The following is a 19,581-nucleotide window of genomic DNA, read 5'->3' as shown; positions in this document are numbered from 1 at the left end:
GAGAAATTTGATTACAGTCCCACTCGGATCTCTGAAGCTTCTCAGAATGATTATGCTTCTAGCTTGAAGTTGTTCAGGACTTTAGTTGTATTCCATCAGTGTTTAGAGATCGATACCATAATATTATTGCAACTGCCAAGCTCCAAATATTATATTTTAAATAACTCCTCTTGAAGTGTAAAAATTAAAGTACAGCAGAATAATGTTAACGTCAAATATTTCTAAAACATTACATTTTGCACTTCGTGAGGGAATAATTTATGTAGGTCGAGCTAGGGCAATGAAACATTGCCTCAAACTTGTCCCTCTTAGGTTTGGTGGTTATTATTTCCACAAATAAAACGGATTCATTTTATTGCACATTTGTTTTTCCAGCTATCAGACAAGTCAAATACAAACTTAAGAGTGCATCTGTAGAAGTTGGTAAGAGTCTTTGGAGACCTGCCCAATGTCCTTAGTCTTCTGCGGAAGTAGAGAAGCTAGTGTTTTCTTGGCCATAGCATCAATGTGATGGTCCAGGATAGATTGTTGATGATATTTTAGCATTGAAAATTGAAGCTCACCACCATCTCAACTTTGACACAATTGATGCTGATTGGGACAATAAGTGGAGGCCCATTTCAGCTGGAGAAGACAACAGAGTAACTCCTATGGAGAAACTAAGCTGACCACTACGTTACTTTTTCAATTATTATACATCTGCAATGAATTGCAAACTGCTTATCGAAGAGATCAACATGGCATTATTTTGAAGAGTTCTTCAATTAGCATGGAATGGCTAAAAGGTCACATAGTAATATTTGTAGGAGAAACCATAGCAACAATGCTTTCTATTTAAAGAGTGCCTGTGACAGAGTTTTTCAATTCAAGGATAAAAAGAGTCATCTTGAGTCAGAGAACGTTCGGAAATAAACGCACCTGAAAGTGGTTATCCTCATGGTAAAACACACAAGGCTGCAAAAGATTAGCGTGGCCCCTGGATTGCATAAGTTTCAAGCTGAAGGGATTGAACATGAGGTACAGGCAGGGTTCATGTCAAATATTTATTGTCATATCTATAAGTGCAATGAGATTTTGGTATAGTGCTGCTTATAGCAGCATTAAAGGCACATAGACCCAGACAACATACATATACAAATTATGCATAAATTATCCAAGACAACTGGACAAAAAAAAATCAATACATGAACACCACTCAAAACAACTCCATGGTAGTGCAAGAGGTAGTTTGGAGAAGTTCCAAACACAACAACAAATTGTTGAAAATACAACTGTCGATGGTGGAGTAAAGGAAAGGCAATGTGTAGAATGTGTGACAAAGTTGCCACTCAGATTCTTATTAAATCCACCCCCCCCCCCCCCCCCCCCCCCACCTTAAACCTATGTACTCTGGTTCTTGATTCTCCTACTCTGGGTAAAAGACTCTGTGAATCTATTCCTCTCATGATCTTATACACCTCTATAAGATCATTCTCGTCCTCCTGTGCTCCAAGGAATGAAATCCTGGCCAGCTCAACCTCTTCGTGAGGGGTGGTTTTCTACAGCTGACCGTCATAAAGCAGCAACCTAATTCTCTTATTCAGCTCCAGTGCAATGTCTGAGTATCCTCATTAGTATGCTCATAAAACTGACCTATTGAATATGCTGCTTGTTACTCCTTTCACAGTTTTGGTTTTTAATCTGCTTCTGCTGTCATGAAGCACTGTTACTAAAGAAACTGCTACTCTGCAAGCACTTAACTGTGGGAAGCCAACAAGCTCTCATGCATTAGGAACTTTGAGATTGTAACTAAAGTACATCGCCGAAGCAGACTAGAGCAACATTAATCTGTGTCCACTTTATACCTGGCTTTGGTTAAGGAAATTGAAGATATGCCAGTCTTCAGCACCAATGACCTCTAGACTATCAAAAATATACTCGTTAAATTTGGAAGAGTAAAGTGTTATGTCCCATTCATGAAGCCATTGTCTTTGTATGGTTTGCCTACACACTTTCATTTTGAATAGGGGTTTATGATCTGATATCCACTGTTTCATTTGAAGTTTTGGATTTTACTCGTGAAGAAGGTGGCCATTTCTTCCATGGCTAGTCTGCTATTGATTAATGGTGATCATACTTTCTGTGTGAACTTGCTAACTTTCTCTGAGGGATTGGGAATAAATTGTTTATTGGGATCATTAGTCCTGAATTAAGCCTGGTTGTCATATGTATCACTGTTGACTGGCTTTATATTAAAGAAATTGTAACTCCTGATCAACTTTGGCATTTTCACTAAGTTGTGGCAAAAAACTTGACTAACTCAACACCTAATTAAATTTGAAGAAAGGTAATTGCATAACTGTGATTTCTGTTAGAAGTATTGCTAAATGTCTGTCTGTAAACAATATTAATAGATTTCATTAAAATATGAAAAATTTACAATACATTTAACTACAAAATTCTTGAACTTGATCTGATTTATGGCATGTTCATATTATAGTTGGTTTGCTGTTATGCAAGCAAAGATTTTAAAAAAGAAATCCCTTAAGTGAGTGGATATACACATTTTTCACTGGTATTTTTAATAATGTCAATTTGATTCATATTTCAATAAAAATAATACAACTTTAAGTAGGAAACACAAATGACTTAAGACCAAATGAAGGCAAGATTTTACAACTTGCATCTCTGCGACATGCCAGTCGTAGTTACACTCTTATGTTGACATCAGAAACTTATTTTAAAAGCTGATATTAACACATGTTTTACATTTGTTTGTTTGATCATTTCCAGGTACCCACTAGATAGGTTTGTTCACGATATAATTTATAGGTTGCAGATGCAGCTTGTTTCCTGTTTCTTTTCTCGTGAGCTTTTGAAATACTTTTATCAAGCCAAGCTGCTCCACTTTAGGTACAATGCTGACATTTGCCCAACAATGTGGAAAATTGCCCAGGTATATCCTGTTCAGCAGGACAAATTCAGTCCAACCAATTAAAGCCCAATCAGTCTATGCTTAACATCTTCCATCACTTTACTGATGATTATGTCATCAAGTAGCATTTGCTATAACCAGGAACTGCAGATGTGGGTGTACCAAAGAAAGACACAAAATGCTGAAGTTCCTCAGAGGGTCAGGCAGCATCTCTGAAGAACATGGCGAGATGACGTTTCAGTTACAACCCTTCTTCAGAAGGGCCCCGACCCAAAACGTCACCTATCCATCTTCTCCAGAGATACTGTCTGACCCGCTGAGTTACTCCAGCATTTTGTATTTTTCTGAAGTAGCATTTCATGCCCAGGAACTTGCTCACTAATGCCCACTTTGGGCTTCACCAGGATCAAACAGTTATAGATTTAATCACAAGCTTGGTCCAAATATGAATCTACATGCAGAATCCAGAGGCAAGGTGAGATAAGCTTCCCTTGACAGTAAGACAGCATTTGACCAAATGTATCTTAACGGAGTCTTGATAAAGCTGAACTCGCTGGAAATTAAGAGGATAGCACTTCAACGGTTGAACATATCTCGAACAAAGGAATTTGGTTGTGTTGTTGCAGATCACATTTCTGAGGCTTGGGACATAAGGAGTTCCTTAGGCCATCCTTCTCGGCTACTTCAATGACCTATCATCATGTCATAAGTGAGAAGGAATGTAAATGTTTGCAGTGTTCAATTCCATTTATAATTCTCTTGAAATGACACAGTCCATGCCTATGCAGCAAGGCCTAGGATGCATTTAAGTTCAGACTATTAACCAGCACGTAATATTCATGCCACAAAATTGCCTTCCATTGATCATTTCTAGCGTGGAATTTAATCATCTATACTTGACATCAATGGCAGAGTCCCCAATCGTCAACTGGATCAGCTTGCATAATGCTGTACACAAGTGTGCTATATGTAAGAAAGGTCCAGAGGCTGATATCCCTATGATCCGACTTAAAACCTGACACCCCAAAGCCTGTAATCAGGAATATGATGGAATACTCTTTGCTTGCCTGGGTGTGGCTCAAACAACACTCAACACTAAAGATGTGAAAAACTGGTAGGACAATACAGCCTGCTTGATTGGGAGGTTATCCACCACCCTGCATGGTCATTCTCTCGTCTGCAATTGCAGTAGTGTACCATTTACAAATTGATTGCCTCGGTTACTCTGACAACACCATCAATTGGATTACTCTCCAAATTGCATACCATCCTTACTTTAAAAATATATTGAGATTTCTTCATCATCTTCCCTCGCCCCTCCCCACCAGAAGCATTGTAGGAGTACATTAATGCCAAAGGCGTACAACGGTTCAAGAAGGTAGCTCACCACCAGCAGAAGTTTAGACCTCCATAATTGCTGGCCTTGCCCGTGATGCTTAAATACTGAAAAACACATTTAAAATCAAAATGTATTTCTGTGCAGGCAGATATTAAGTTTGTAAATCTCTCCTCAAACAGAATAAAGAACGTCAGGACCAAATGTCTGAATAAAGAACGCCATTGGTCAATTTAGCCAAAAAACCCCACAAAGTTTAATGTTGGTTTTGAACAGGACCTGAACAAATTAATAATGGGAAAATAGTTGACAATTGAGGTAATTCATAGGATCTACTATTTAATGCTATCATTGCATTCAGTAAATACTGCTGATGATTTCCACCTTGGAATGTAACCTGCTGGTGTGTAAGAAAATAACTGCAGATGCTGGTACAAATCAAAGGTATTTATTCACAAAATGCTGGAGTAACTCAGCAGGTCAGGCAGCATCTCAGGAGAGAAGGAATGGGTGACATTTTGGGTCGAGACCCTTCTTCAGACTGATGTGGATTTGTACCAGCATCTGCAGTTATTTTCCTACACATCAATCTGAAGAAGGGTCTCGACCCGAAACGTCACCCATTCCTTCTCTCCAGAGATGCTGCCTGACCCGCTGAGTTACTCCAGCATTTTGTGATATCTTCGATTTGTACCAGCATCTGCAGTTATTTTCCTACACTAGCTTAATATGAGTCAATCAACTGGCAGTTTCAGTTAAAGTGGTAAAAATATGAGGTGTTATCTTTTTTTCTGGGGAATTATAGTTTTGTGTTACGTTGCAAAATGATTTCTGAGATGAGAGGACAATCTTTATTGTAGCTTGTCCAAATTGATTGTTTTTTTCAATAAGGTACTGCAAAGCAGACTGGAATTCTGAAACACTGGAAGATGTTCACTAACCTGTTTTGGATCTGTCTCAGCAGGAAATACCTGTCTGTCATATATTTTCCATTGCATACTGTTTTTTCTTGAATCATCTTAAAAAATGAGACACTTCCATGTCGAGAAGCAGGCTAGTATTTGAAGCTGAATTGAATACTAATGAATTTTTAATTTTTTGTGTTGTAAAATATACCAAAATTTTCAAGTGTATAAAGTAGCGAGATATAAGTTTGTTCCTCATATCTGTATAAATACTTCTGCTACATTTGCTAGTCTTCCTTTATTTTTCAAACTGTCATATTAATTCAAGTTCAATTTGCATGACCCAAGTTATAATTTTGTCTTATGGACGATATTAGATTTTTCATACTTGAATGACTATTTGAGTGTGGAGTTTGCTACTTGAAGTTTTTCAAAAGTTGGATTTAGATGATTTCCTTTTATGGTCCTGTCGTTTAACGATCTGTTATCCTTGGATGTAAGCCAAAAGAGATTCACTGGGCTAATTACTGGCATTTCTGAATCACAAGCAGCTCAATAAAGTAACATCTATCTTTTTTAGTTTGGAAGAATGAGGGGTGATCTTATTGAAATATGTAAGATCCTTAGAAGGCGTAATAAGGTAGATGTTATGTCTATCCACTCCATGGCGAATATCAAATTAGAGAACATTACAAGATATGGGGACATTCATTTAAACCTGAAGTACATCACCCTCTACGTCCACGGGTGTTCCCAGCAAGGGGTGTCAAGCTCTCTGGTCGGCCCAGCTCGCCTGCCAGGAACATCGGCGGGATCTGCGCGCAACCGTCAAGGAGCGAGGTGGGCCGTCGGAAGCTCTTGCCGAGCGCCATGGAGCCGCCCAAGAGTGGACCCGGAGGTCCGGCTGAGCCGGAGGTTGGATGGGGTCGTGCTGGGTGCTGGAAGTCATTTGAGGATGCACCGTCGAGAACAAAGGGGGGCCCGGCTTGGAGGGGCCGACAAGAGATCAAAGAGGGGGGGGTGTGGTGGGCCGCCGAATATGGAGTGACCGGTGGCGACTACATTAAACACTTTAACTTTGGCGGTGCCCTGTACGTGGCGACTTTGCATACAGCGTGTACAGTATGCAAAACAAAGAATTTCACTGTGACATGTCATGTGATAATAAAGTATCACTCAATCAAAGATGATATATCTCTGAAATTATCTAGTCCAAAGGGTTTGGAGGCTAGATTACTGGGAGCATTTAAAGAGGAAGTAGATACATTCATGAAATTATGACAAGCGATAGCAATGGAGAACTAGGTCGGGAGAGAGGAGATAGGCCAGGAGCAGATCAGTCATGATACATGCATTGGTGAGTTAGGCCCAAGAGACCATGTGACCAACTCCTGCACCTACTTCCTAACGTTCTTATTATTAGCAGTTCTTAGTATTTATGCTTATAATCTCCTTTAAGGAAGGCAAATGAAGTAAGCAGTGTTAGGAACTTATGATATCTGGGCAATGCATCACATTGTGGTTGGTGACACAGTGATTTATTGAGGGTAGAAGTTAACAGTTTCAATATACATTTGCAGAACCAGAAATGAGTTGGCAAATCTGTTGCAAAATACCACTTAAAACCACAAGCCGTGGGGAAGTATCACATTCTTAACGGTATTATAGTTAATAAGTTTTCTTTCCACTTAATCAAAGTAGATGACCCGCAAACCCCTGAGTTTGCATGGTCATGGCCAAAAATGGAGCAAGGCCCACTCTTTCCATTTCAGATATAATGTGACCAGGCATTTCAGAGACCAGGCATTGCATAAACCAAGGTTGCTTCATTCACTGAAGAAAGTCATGCCGCAGATTATGGTAGACTAGACGAATGAGCTGACATAAGCATATCTTTAAAAATAGATGATGCAGTAGTTTTGATTGAAAAACTTTTGAATTGAATTGATGCTGTATTGGATAGAAAACTATCAAATGTTCTTTGTTTGTACATATAATGTAAAACAATAATTGCCTTCCTTAAAGGAGATTGTAAGCATAAATACTAAGAACTGCTAATGATAAGAATGCTAGGAAGTAGTGGAATGAGCAGATTGGAACCTTTAAATAGCAGCTATCCTGACAGATGAAAGTTATGAAACATGTCCTGCAAGTTGGAGTCTTAACCTAACACTGAAGAAAGTTAAATATGAGGTTGTGCTTCAGTATATTAGAACAACAGTTTCATATTTTTTAACTTAATTGACATGAAACTGAATATTCAGGCTTTGGCTGCAGCTGATGTCATCAACATTGAAAATGGTGCTAGAGGCAGTAATCTATGGGTGAGGACTTTTGAACTTCACATTGGCAGGACGAACAAATATTAGGCATCAAGCTATTTATTCAGAGGTAGACACAAGATGCTGCAGTAACTCAACGGGTCAGGCAGCATCTATGGAGAGAAGGAATGGGTGACGTTTCGGGTCGAGACCCTTCTTCAGACTGATGTCAGGGGAGGGTATTTATTCATGTTTACTTGTAGTCCACTAAACTGAGGTGGCACAGTGGCGCAGCTGGTAGAGCTGCATCATAGCACCAGAGACGTGGGTTTGATGCTGTCTGTGTGGAGTTTACTTGTTCTCCCTGTGATTGCGTGTGTTTCCTCCGGGTGCTCTGGTTTCCGTCCACATCCCAAAGATGCACGGATTTGTAGATTAATTGGTCTCTGTAAATTGCCCCTAACGTGTAGCACATGGATGTGACAGTTAGTGATCTTGGATGATTTTACTAAAAATCTTTATGACGAAGATTAGCCTCAAACAAAATGCCAGCTTTTAAATATGTTCTGTTTTTATTGTAGCAGCTGTTGAAGACAGATTTTTCAGATGCTGGGTCAAACTTCCCAAGTCAACAAAAGAAATATTCAAGCAATATTCCGGCATCAGAGTCAGAACCAGCTCTTCCCTTCAACCAGTCTCATCCTCAAGAAGGGAGTGGCATTCCCTCCGCCCTTGCAAGTACTCTGGAGCACATAGTAGGTCAGCTGGATGTCCTTACTCAGGTGGGTGGCATGAGTTGCAACACATTTCTAGTGAAATATGAAGGAGGTTTTTCTTATCTGAATCACCAGAGTAAAGATCGAAAAACTGGTCTAATTTCACTTACATTTAATGTCACATCTTCCCATCCCCACCCCTTTTTGCCTTCCACAGAGAACGCTTCCTCCACAACTTCTTGATTCACTCGTCCCTTCCCACCCAATCCATCTGATAAGGGGACTAGAGGTAAAAGAGCCATTAGGAGGCAGTGATCACAACATGATAAGTTTTACTCTGCAAATGGAAAGGCAGAAGGGAAAATCGGAAGTGTCAGTATTACAGTATAGCAAAGGGGATTACAGAGGCATGAGGCGGGAGCTGGCCAAAATTGATTGGAAGGAGGCCCTAGCAGGGAAGACGGTAGAACAGCAATGGCAGGTATTCCTGGGAATAATGCAGAGGTTGCAGGATCAATTTATTCCAAAGAGGTGGAAAGACTCTAAGGGGAGTAAGAGACACCTGTGGCTGACGAGGGAAGTCAGGGACAGCATAAATATTAAGGAGAGGAAGTATAACATAGCAAAGAAGAGTGGGAAGACAGAGGATTGGGACTCTTTTAAAGAGCAACAAAAGTTAACTAAAAAGGCAATACGAGGAGAAAAGATGAGGTACGAGGGTAAACTAGCCAATAATATAAAGGAGGATAGCAAAAGTTTTTTTAGGTACGTGAAGAGGAAAAAAATAGTCAAGGCAAATGTGGGTCCCTTGAAGACAGAAGCAGGGGAATTTATTATGGGGAACAAAGAAATGGCAGACGAGTTAAACCGTTACTTTGGATCTGTCTTCACTGAGGAAGATACACACAATCTCCCAAATGTTCTAGGGGCTGGAGAACCTAGGGTGATGGAGGAACTGAAGGAAATCCACATTAGGCAGGAAATGGTTTTGGGTAGACTGATGGGACTGAAGGCTGATAAATCCCCAGGGCCTGATGGTCTGCATCCCAGAGTACTTAAGGAGGTGGCTCTAGAAATAGTGGAAGCATTGGAGATCATTTTTCAATGTTCTATAGATTCAGGATCAGTTCCTGTGGATTGGAGGATAGCAAATGTTATCCCACTTTTTAAGAAAGGAGGGAGAGAGAAAACGGGTAATTATAGACCAGTTAGTCTGACATCAGTGGTGGGGAAAATGCTGGAGTCAATTATAAAAGACGAAATTGCTGAGCATTTGGATAGCAGTAACGGGATCGTTCCGAGTCAGCATGGATTTACGAAGGGGAAATCATGCTTGACAAATCTACTGGAATTTTTTGAGGATGTAACTAGGAAAATTGACAAGGGAGAGTCAGTGGATGTGGTGTACCTCGACTTTCAGAAAGCCTTCGACAAGGTCCCACATAGGAGATTAGTGGGCAAAATTAGGGCACATGGTATTGGGGGTAGGGTACTGACATGGATAGAAAATTGGTTAACAGACAGAAAGCAAAGAGTGGGGATAAATGGGTCCCTTTCGGAATGGCAGGCAGTGACCAGTGGGGTACCGCAAGGTTCGGTGCTGGGACCCCAGCTATTTACGATATACATTAATGACTTAGACGGAGGGATTAAAAGTACCATTAGCAAATTTGCAGATGATACTAAGCTGGGGGGTAGTGTGAATTGTGAGGAAGATGCAATAAGGCTGCAGGGTGACCTGGACAGGTTGTGTGAGTGGGCGGATACATGGCAGATGCAGTTTAATGTAGATAAGTGTGAGGTTATTCACTTTGGAAGTAAGAATAGAAAGGCAGATTATTATCTGAATGGTGTCAAGTTAGGAGGAGGGGGAGTTCAACGAGATCTGGGTGTCCTAGTGCATCAGTCAATGAAAGGAAGCATGCAGGTTCAGCAGGCAGTGAAGAAAGCCAATGGAATGTTGGCCTTCGTAACAAGAGGAGTTGAGTATAGGAGCAAAGAGGTCCTTCTACAGTTGTACCGGGCCCTGGTGAGACCGCACCTGGAGTACTGTGTGCAGTTTTGGTCTCCAAATTTGAGGAAGGATATTCTTGCTATGGAGGGCGTGCAGCGTAGGTTCACTAGATTAATTCCCGGAATGGCGGGACTGTCGTATGTTGAAAGGCTGGAGCGATTGGGCTTGTATACACTGGAATTTAGAAGGATGAGGGGGGATCTTATTGAAACATATAAGATAATTAGGGGATTGGACACATTAGAGGCAGATAACATGTTCCCAATGTTGGGGGAGTCCAGAACAAGGGGCCACAGTTTGAGAATAAGGGGTAGGCCATTTAGAACGGAGATGAGGAAGAACTTTTTCAGTCAGAGGGTGGTGAAGGTGTGGAATTCTCTGCCTCAGAAGGCAGTGGAGGCCAGTTCGTTGGATGCTTTCAAGAGAGAGCTGGATAGAGCTCTTAAGGATAGCGGAGTGAGGGGGTATGGGGAGAAGGCAGGAACGGGGTACTGATTGATAGTGATCAGCCATGATCGCATTGAATGGCGGTGCTGGCTCGAAGGGCTGAATGGCCTACTCCTGCACCTATTGTCTATTGTCTATTGTCTATCCCCTTCCCAGGTACACCAATCACAGGAGATTCTCACATTGTCCCTTTCTCTTCTCCCTCACATCCATCCAGGGACCCTGGCAGTCCTTCCAGGTGAGACAGAGGTTGATGTGCACCTCCTCTAACCTCAAATACTGCATTCAGTGTTTCTGATGTGGCCTCCTTTACCTCGATGAGACCAAGCGTAAACTAGGCAACCGTTTCGCTGAACACTTGCATTCGGACTGCCAAGGCCTACAGGATCTCACGTTTGCTAACCATTTTAACTTCCATTCCCATTCTGTCCTTGGCCTCCTCCATTGCCAGAGTGAGGCGACATTCAAACTGCTTGGGCAGCTTACAATCCAATGGTTTGAACATTGAATTCTCCAATTCACAAAACCCCACATACCCTTTCCCTCTCACTTGTGCTCTGCCTGGATTCTCACCCATTTATTCTCTCCCCGTCCCCTTCCACCTATATTCCTTCCTCTGGCTTCACAATTTACCCCTCTTCTATCCTTATCACACACCTTTTGTCTTTTCATCCCTGACCTTTGCACAGCCATCTGCCTATCAAACTCCCCTTCATCTGTATCCACCTATCACTTTCCATGTTTTGTCCTGCCCCCTTTCACTTCCAACTTTCTCCCTCCCCACCAATGGATAATCAGTCTGAAAAAGACCTGAAACGTCACCTGTCCATGTTCCAGAGACGCTGTTTGACCCGTTGAGTACTCCAACATTCTTTTGTAAAGCAGCATTTTCAGTTCCTTGTGTCTGTATTTAAAGTCTGCTGATTGTAGCTGGGCCTGTTTAATCTAGTATATTGGTTTCAAACTCCCCCAAAATTTCACAGACTGAAAGCTGATTTCAGTTTTAAAGATTTACACTGCCACATATAAAGCAGATTTCAAGACATTAGCCTGCTCATAAAAATCTAATTGGGCAAGCAATTGAAAACACAGAGATGGCCACTCCTGGCACCTGGCTAAGTGTATCACTACAAGCCTATTTTTATTAAAATAAATGTAGATTTGCTGACAAATCGTCTATTATTTAATAGGATGAAGATTGAAAGCAACTCTATCAAACTGAAAGTATGCAATTTGCTCATTACACTGATTTCCCATCGAAGTAATAAGAGCTTTTTTTCTTATACTTTTACCAAAGTTAAATGTACCAAGTTCTTTTAAAAATATGAAAATAACAGAAACATAATGAGAATTATGAGAAGACTACTGGAAACAACCAAACCGACAAGTAATAACCATTTCTCACTCAACATAGTGCTTCATTTAAATATGCAGGCTTTGAATAACCCTAACCTGATGTGAATTATAAATGTAAGCATTAACTCATTTCACTAATATCTTGGTAATCTAAAAAATGAATAAAACCTAAAATATCTTATTTGGCCTGAGATAACACTAATAAATGTATCTGTGTTGAATATAACATTTACAGTCAGTGCTGAATGTTGTGACTGAGTACCATGTGGACAAACCCAATGCAAATTTATTTTTAAAACACCTGATTCTCAGGATGATCCAAGTGCCATAGGAACTGTTGTATCCTGCAAGCTCGAAGAGGATTTATAAAGTGTTTCAGTTGGGTTCACCATCTTTTGTCAACATGCTATTAGCTTAAGGGCATTAGCCATGTTGACTTAACCAAGGCAACCACAGCAGATAAAACAAATGAGTGTTCAAACTAATAATGTTGGTTTTACATCTTAGCTCTTTCTCGAAATGTGATTCAGCTTGTTAGTGTTGGTTGTAAGTTTGGGGTAGTGTGGAGCATGTGCATGCTGTCACCTCTGCAGGTGCAATAGCATAAGATAGACACAAAATGGTGGAGTAACTCAGCGGGACAGGCAGCATCTCTCGAGAAGGAATGGATGACGTTTCGGGTTGAGACCTTTCTTCTGAAGAACGGTCTCAAACCAAAACGTCTACTGAAGAAGGGTCTCAACCTGAAACGTTACCCATTCCTTCTCTCCAGAGATGCTGCCTGACCCGCTGAGTTACTCCACCATTTTGTGTCTATCTTTGGTGTAAACCAGCATATGTAGTACCTTCCTACACATGGTGCAACAGCATAACCTGAGCATGATCTTCTACTGCTGTGTAGGTAATCAGTGTTTCAGTACTATACTCACTTCTCAATCTACTATTTGAACCAATTAGTTAGTTATTTTGTTTTAGATGTGTTATAGTTGTAACTCTTGGGTGGTCAGTGTAGTAGGGTTGAATTTGTTGATGAAGCTAAACCTCATTCAAAGAATTGGGACCATCGTTAAAGCAGAAATTTTAGATTCTACTCCCAATCCTACTGGAAAATTGAGTCTGACAACAAGAATACATTTCCCACATATTTCACTATACAATTTCCAGTAGGTTCAGTAATACTGTTAGGAATCCACTTCCACCTGAAAGTGACAGTAATTTAAATCAAGGCAATGTCATCAAATGTGTTTGAAGAATTCATGCTGTGTTAAAGTACATATCACACAAGTTTTGTTTATGTGGATTTTGCACAGATTTTCATAATATAAATAGTTCTTACAAATTACTCATTTCATGTGCAACTCTCAAATTTAAAGAGTTTTATTGCACTACATTACTTTAACTATTCTGGTAAAGATTTTTTTAAACCAAAATGTTAGTTGTCGCTATTTAAACAAGAGCTTTTTTAACATGAGCTTTATGATACAGTCACATCTCCTGACTGAAATAAAATAATTCTTATTTGAAAACATCTAAATTATATGAGCAAAACCTTTGTGAATTCGGAGGAATCCACTAGTTTCCACATGTTTCTAATATTTGGCCTGAAACCCACCATTTTGTCTACCTGAGAGGAACAACATGTGGCTTATATTGCTGGAGGAAATGGGTTTGTAAACCACTGTGTTTCTCTTGTGGAATGTGTTAAATAGCACGTCTGACAAAAAAAAAGGCTTCTAGGCATGTTGGAGAATTTATTGACATTCTATCCTCTTGATCATTTGTTTGGACTGTTACCCTCTGACCCGGGAGTCTGATTCAACAGTGTTGCTGCCACAATAAAGATGCCCAGATTGGTTCCCCTTATTAATCTGAGTTAATTGTGGGTGCCAGTAAAACTATAGCAAAGATCATAGCTGTACAGAGTCAATGGATGAGTTTTTTTGAGTACTGACATTTTAAAAGTGTGATTGCTCTAAAAGTGGGAAAATTTCCCTACAGAAAAACAATTTAATTCTTTACTCATAACTTTGTCTAAAGCAGGTCACTTTGATCTGAAAATCTCACTCCCTAGATTTGTTTTAATAGTTACTTTCCAAATAATTTTTAATATTCTGTATATGTCTACAATTTATAGAGGATTTTATTCATCCTTGTGCTTCTACTTATTTCACTTCAGCTAATATTGCATGAATAATGTTTTATTTTGAACAGGTCATTTATAAACTATTGTTTATGTTGTGGATCAAACTATAAATCGTGAAAAACAACTGCACTTGCAAAGCTGCAATATATTTAGGTGACCAGTATTTCTGTTTCTGTATGCTAATGGCCAGGGAATATATAGATATACCAGGCAATGTATCCAAAACTCCCTTGCTGGCCTCCAAAGACAGAATAACTCAATTGATCCTTTGGTTGTGTTTAAAAGAAAAACAGATTACATTAATATCATGTGCTATACCTTCTTAAGCATATAAAACAGTGGTGTTTATGGATCCTTTAGACAGACACATAGGTATGCAGGGTATGAAGGGATTTGGAACACGTGCAGACAGAGGAGATTAGTTTAAAGGCATAATGTTCAGAAGGACAATGTAAGCTGAGAGGCCTTTTCCTGTGCTGTACCAGTCTATGTTCTAAGATGTAGCAAAACACTTTATGCCAATTAATTGGTTTTGAAACAACTTAAGTTGTTGTTGAAGAAATACAGTAGCCAATTTGTGTGCACCCTGCCAAATAAATCAGTTAATTAGTCAACGGTTGCTGAATGAAGCCATACGTACTCCTTGTTGCCAATAGGTTTGTCTTATTATTAAAGTGGTATGCACATAGTGCAGGTTAATATCTGTGAAACACAACATTGAGTCAAGTGCCAGTCGAAATTGTGTGGTCTGCTCCTAGAGTCGTCCTGGACCCAGATCTGAACATACTTCTTTCAGGATGGGCGGCACGGTAGCGCAGCGGTAGAGTTGCTGCTTTACAGCGAATGCAGCGCCGGAGACTCAGGTTCGATCCTGACTACGGGTGCTGCACTGTAAGGAGTTTGTACGTTCTCCCCGTGACCTGCATGGGTTTTCTCCGAGATCTTCGGTTTCCTCCCACACTCCAAAGACGTACAGGTATGTAGGTTAATTGGCTGGGTAAATGTAAAAAAAAATTGTCCCTAGTGGGTGTAGGATAGTGTTAATGTACGGGGATCGCTGGGCGGCACGGACTTGGAGGGCCGAAAAGGCCTGTTTCCGGCTGTATATATATGATATTATATGATAACTTTATAAATTAGGAGATATATAGATAAGGCTGGTTGCTGATGAAACAACGTTGAATGGCAGCATGGGTTGTCAGGAGGATGTAGGGAGGCTTTAAGGAAATAGACAGATCAAATGAATGAGGTAGTACATGATTCGTGAAATATAATGTGGAAAATGTGAGGTCATCCACTTTGATAGAAAAAAATAGAAGTGCAGAGTACTTTTTAAATGTTAAGTGTCAGAAAGATGTTTGTTTACATGGGGACCTGGGTGGCCTTGTACAAATATTAGTGAAGGATCATATGCAAGCATGGCATGCAATTAGGAGGGCAAATGGTGTGTTGCCTTTTATTGCAAGACTATTTGAGTTGCTGAATATATAGTGCAAGAGAGGATGTGACAGAATTTCAGATATTAAGAAAATTGAGAGAGATGGGATTAGTCCAGGAAAATGGCATTGTGGTAAAAGATGACCCAGGACCTAACCGAATAATGGAGTAGGCTTATGGAGCTGTATTTCTTTTTTTTAACAGCATGGAAACAGGCCTTTCGGCCCACAGCGTCCACACCGACCATTGTTCACCTGTTAACTATGAACTAAGTTATCCCACATTCTCATCCACTCCCTGCACATTAGGGGCATATATTTTTTACAAAGGCCAATCAACCTACAGTCCCTCTTCCTTATTTCATAACCCTAACCTTCTTCTGATTTCCCATGATATGTGTATGTCAATTGATCACGCTGGCTCTCTCTCTCTTTAATAACATTTCCTGTTGGAAGTGACATTGGCTTGGAGCTACTTTCAAAATTCACCTCCTTTAATGACCCTCGGAAGCTCAGAAGAGAGCAGCTTACCGCGTTTATTTATTGATCTGCCACTGAAAACAGCTTTTGGCTGCAGGAACACATTGAACAATCTATTGGTTTATTTTCCTCATGAAGTTTACTGCAAGACGATGCTTCGTTTTTTTTATTGATTTTCTGCCGAGAAAATGAATCAGTGATGAATTAAAAATTAAGAAGAAAACATCACACCCAGTGTGAAGTATTTCAACAACTGGAGGTGGAGAATGCGTGTTGCAGACTTTAATTGTTTCTGATCTGTTCAAAGGAGAATACAACCTTTGAAAATACGTTTTATTTGAACTGTTACTTCTTTCATGCATATTTTCTCATTACAACATTACAACTTTTGGGATAAAAAGGGCCATAAATGCCTGCGAATCAATGCACCGTGTTATTATTGCAAACATTTTTGAAAGATTTTACTTGGTAACATGACGTGTTGGAGCACAGGTCCAGACTGAGATGTGATAATGGGAAAGACATTTCCAAAAATAATGTAGGAGAATAACTGCAGATGCTGGTACAAATCGAACGTATCACAAAATGCTGGAGTAACTCAGCAGGTCAGGCAGCATCTCAGGAGAGAAGGAATGGGTGACGTTTCGGGTCGAAACCCTTCTTCAGTCTGAAGAAGTGTCTCGACCCGAAACGTCACCCATTCCTTCTCTCCTGAGATGCTGCCTGACCTGCTGAGTTACTCCAGCATTTTGTGATACCTCCAAAAATAATGTGCTCATTTGCTCAGCTTTACATGTTAAGTTCCCATGAGTCCCGTAACTATTTGATCGTCGAACGGTCAGTACAGCGATTTGCTATTTATGTAAATTTGTCCAAAATGTGAAGATACAATGATGGCAATTAACTTCTGTCTTTGTTATCTTAGTCTTTTCGTCCACTGAGTTTTCCAATTATATAGTTTTTTTGGCCTACGACATGGTGACAGAATTCTATCACTATTTAAATACATTATGTGCTCTTTGGATCATCACTTTCCTTTATTGCCAAGTTGAGAGGAATTCCGCCTTCACATACTGCTTTTCTGTTACTTAGGCTTGGGTTGTGTTAATAGCACTTGAGCAGGTATAGCACATTGCTGGCAGTGCCACCATTTCAATTTTCTCGAACAAATAGCCATTTGTAGTGTCTTAATATTATTTAGGAAGGCATGCATTCGATCTTTTACCTCATTATAAGTTTCCATTGCATTGTATGTGATATTCAAACAAATTTGAGAAGTTATTCATCTCTGATCCACAACATAGACTTCTGAAGTATAATGTAACTAGATATTGTTCAACTTGATATTGAGGTGAAATTTTATTTTTACTTATCAGTGCAGGGTGATATTTTTTGATGTATCCTAGTGAAGGGTGGAAATTTTAGCTGGTTTGCAAATTTGTTTTTTCATCTCACTGATATAGGACAGTTTTCTAAGTTCGAATACTCGCATTTTATGTTTGTGAGATGCATTTTGAATGCATCATTCTTACCTTAAATTCCTCTTTTCCTTTTATTTCTCATTCTGTCTTTATTTTAATTTGAATTTAGCTCCCTCCCATGTCCTTTTGTGCCTTCCCTTATATGTCTCCCATTCTTTCCCATCTTTAGTGGGTAGAGTTGTCCCACATGTGACTTTGAAATCACTTCATTGATTCCAGTAATCTGTAGTACAAGTGTTATGCAATGACATTGATGACCATAAAAATCCAAATTATAAATATTTGTTGCCACTTGAAGGATAAACACCCTCCTGCCTCAGCTAACTTGTGCCAACTGTTACATCTTGTGTACATCTTGCTGTGGACACATTTCAAAACAAAGTGCAATTTTGGGAGTGAATTCAGATGTTTTAATGTTCAATTGTCTCGGAAATTCACTGGAGAAATTTAGTAAATTGTTCTCAAAAAAGCTTTCAAACACCTTTTCTTGGTGCATTTTAACTTGGCATATCAATACCCCAATAATGATTGTCCTTAAAGTATTGGCTCTAAAGTGTTCTATGACCTTTTGAGGACGGCATATAAAAGCAGGTCTTTTTCTCACGTATAGATTGTAAAATATGGGATACGCATGTCTTGATTTTGACTTAGATTTTAATGCCTTAGCTAAATATTTTTGTGTATTTATTCACATATTAAATAAAGAATTAAGTTAGATTATTGGAAACAATTATTTAATGTGACTTTGGTATTTCCAGTATTCCTCAACTTTCAGTTTCTTATGAAGAATTTAATAAATGGGGTGCTATTGTACTTGGAGCTTTATGGAAAGAAGTTTACAATGTACTGCTCTGAGGAAGTAGAAACTCCTTGTACTCTGTTCTGCAAAGGTCTGTCCCATATGGGCCCCAACCTCAAGGGACTATAAAGGAAACTGCATTACTGTGATCTGCTTAGTGGTATCGCACACTACCAGATGTGGAGGTCATAAATTAAAGGAAGATTAAGAGTTATGGTAACTGAATTGTGGGCAGAAAGAGAGCAGAAATGCTCTTGCCTTTCCAGACTTTGGTTGTGTGTTGGAGGCAGAATTAGAATAAATGGCAGCAGATAAAGGATTTGAATCATTTTATATGTGTTACTGAGTTATAAATGTTTAGTGTTAAATCATTTTCATTCTACAACTGATTAAACATAAAGCAAACGTAACATGAAACATAAACTTTTGAGAGGCCTTTTGAAAAGAATATGTCATTTGAATATGATTGCTCGTAGCCTGTTAATATATATTGTGTCAAGCATATTTGTCCATGGCATCTTTTTATATAAGATGCAGAAGTTCACAACAAATAAAATATAATGGCCTTATTGCGCTTCATGTCTCTTTACCACTTGTGAACAAGGTTTTTTCTTTTAATTTTATTCTTCAGACAGTGACGATTCTTGAACAGCGACTTACATTAACAGAAGACAAACTCCGTGAATGTCTTGACAATCAGCAGAAGTCATGATTAAAGTCAGGTGATTGAAAGCAGATGAAAGAAACAAGTAAATTCACAGACTAAGCACCTTAACTAGCAGGCATACTTAATGTGGAGAAATCCAGTGATCACCAATCCAAGTTTTGTAAATGATTCATTCTTCCCTAATATTGTCTGATAACAATTGTAATGAAATTTTAGGTTGTAATATATATATATATATAGCTTTTGTACTTTTGTTACTATGCCCTCTGTGTGAGCCAGTATTTTTTATAAAAGAGTAAATAGTTTGTTTCACTTCAAAATAGATCCATGTACACACGGATCTCATGTGTTTAAATAAACTTTTGATTTTGAGGAATGGTTTAAATTTGTTATTTCTCTCAAATGTGATTTAGTTGTGTAAGTTGTTTCATTTGGATATTAAGAACTTCACAGGCATACTTTATTTTGAAGAACAACTTTATCCCGAGTCAAGAATTTTGTGGGGGAGACTATTATGCTTTTTACAATTGTACCACAGAAACAATTGGAAACAAAAGCAGTTTCTTGGTAAGTTGAAGTATAATAAAAGAAAACAGAGCTTAAATATACTAAATAAGTTAAATCTG

General features: G+C 39.2%; 1 protein-coding gene across 2 annotated transcripts in view; it reads left to right on the top strand.

Annotated features, from left to right (window-relative positions):
• The window catches only part of poc1a (POC1 centriolar protein A), an 83,179-nt gene extending 63,906 nt beyond the window's left edge, over positions 1-19,273 (top strand). The window contains exons 10-11 of one of the 2 annotated variants that reach the window (XM_078413796.1): positions 8,001-8,198; positions 18,920-19,273. In XM_078413796.1, the coding sequence (XP_078269922.1) occupies positions 8,001-8,198; positions 18,920-19,000 (279 nt within the window). In that variant the 3' untranslated portion in view covers positions 19,001-19,273. Of the gene's footprint in view, positions 1-7,997; positions 8,199-18,919 lie in introns of both variants that reach the window. The other variant, XM_078413795.1, reaches the window with a different exon arrangement.
• The last annotated feature ends 308 nt before the right edge of the window (positions 19,274-19,581 follow it).

Source organism: Rhinoraja longicauda, chromosome 17 (assembly GCF_053455715.1).
Source record: "Rhinoraja longicauda isolate Sanriku21f chromosome 17, sRhiLon1.1, whole genome shotgun sequence".
In the NCBI taxonomy this organism is placed as follows: Eukaryota; Metazoa; Chordata; class Chondrichthyes; order Rajiformes; family Arhynchobatidae; genus Rhinoraja; species Rhinoraja longicauda.
This window is presented reverse-complemented; position numbering and strand designations above follow the sequence as displayed.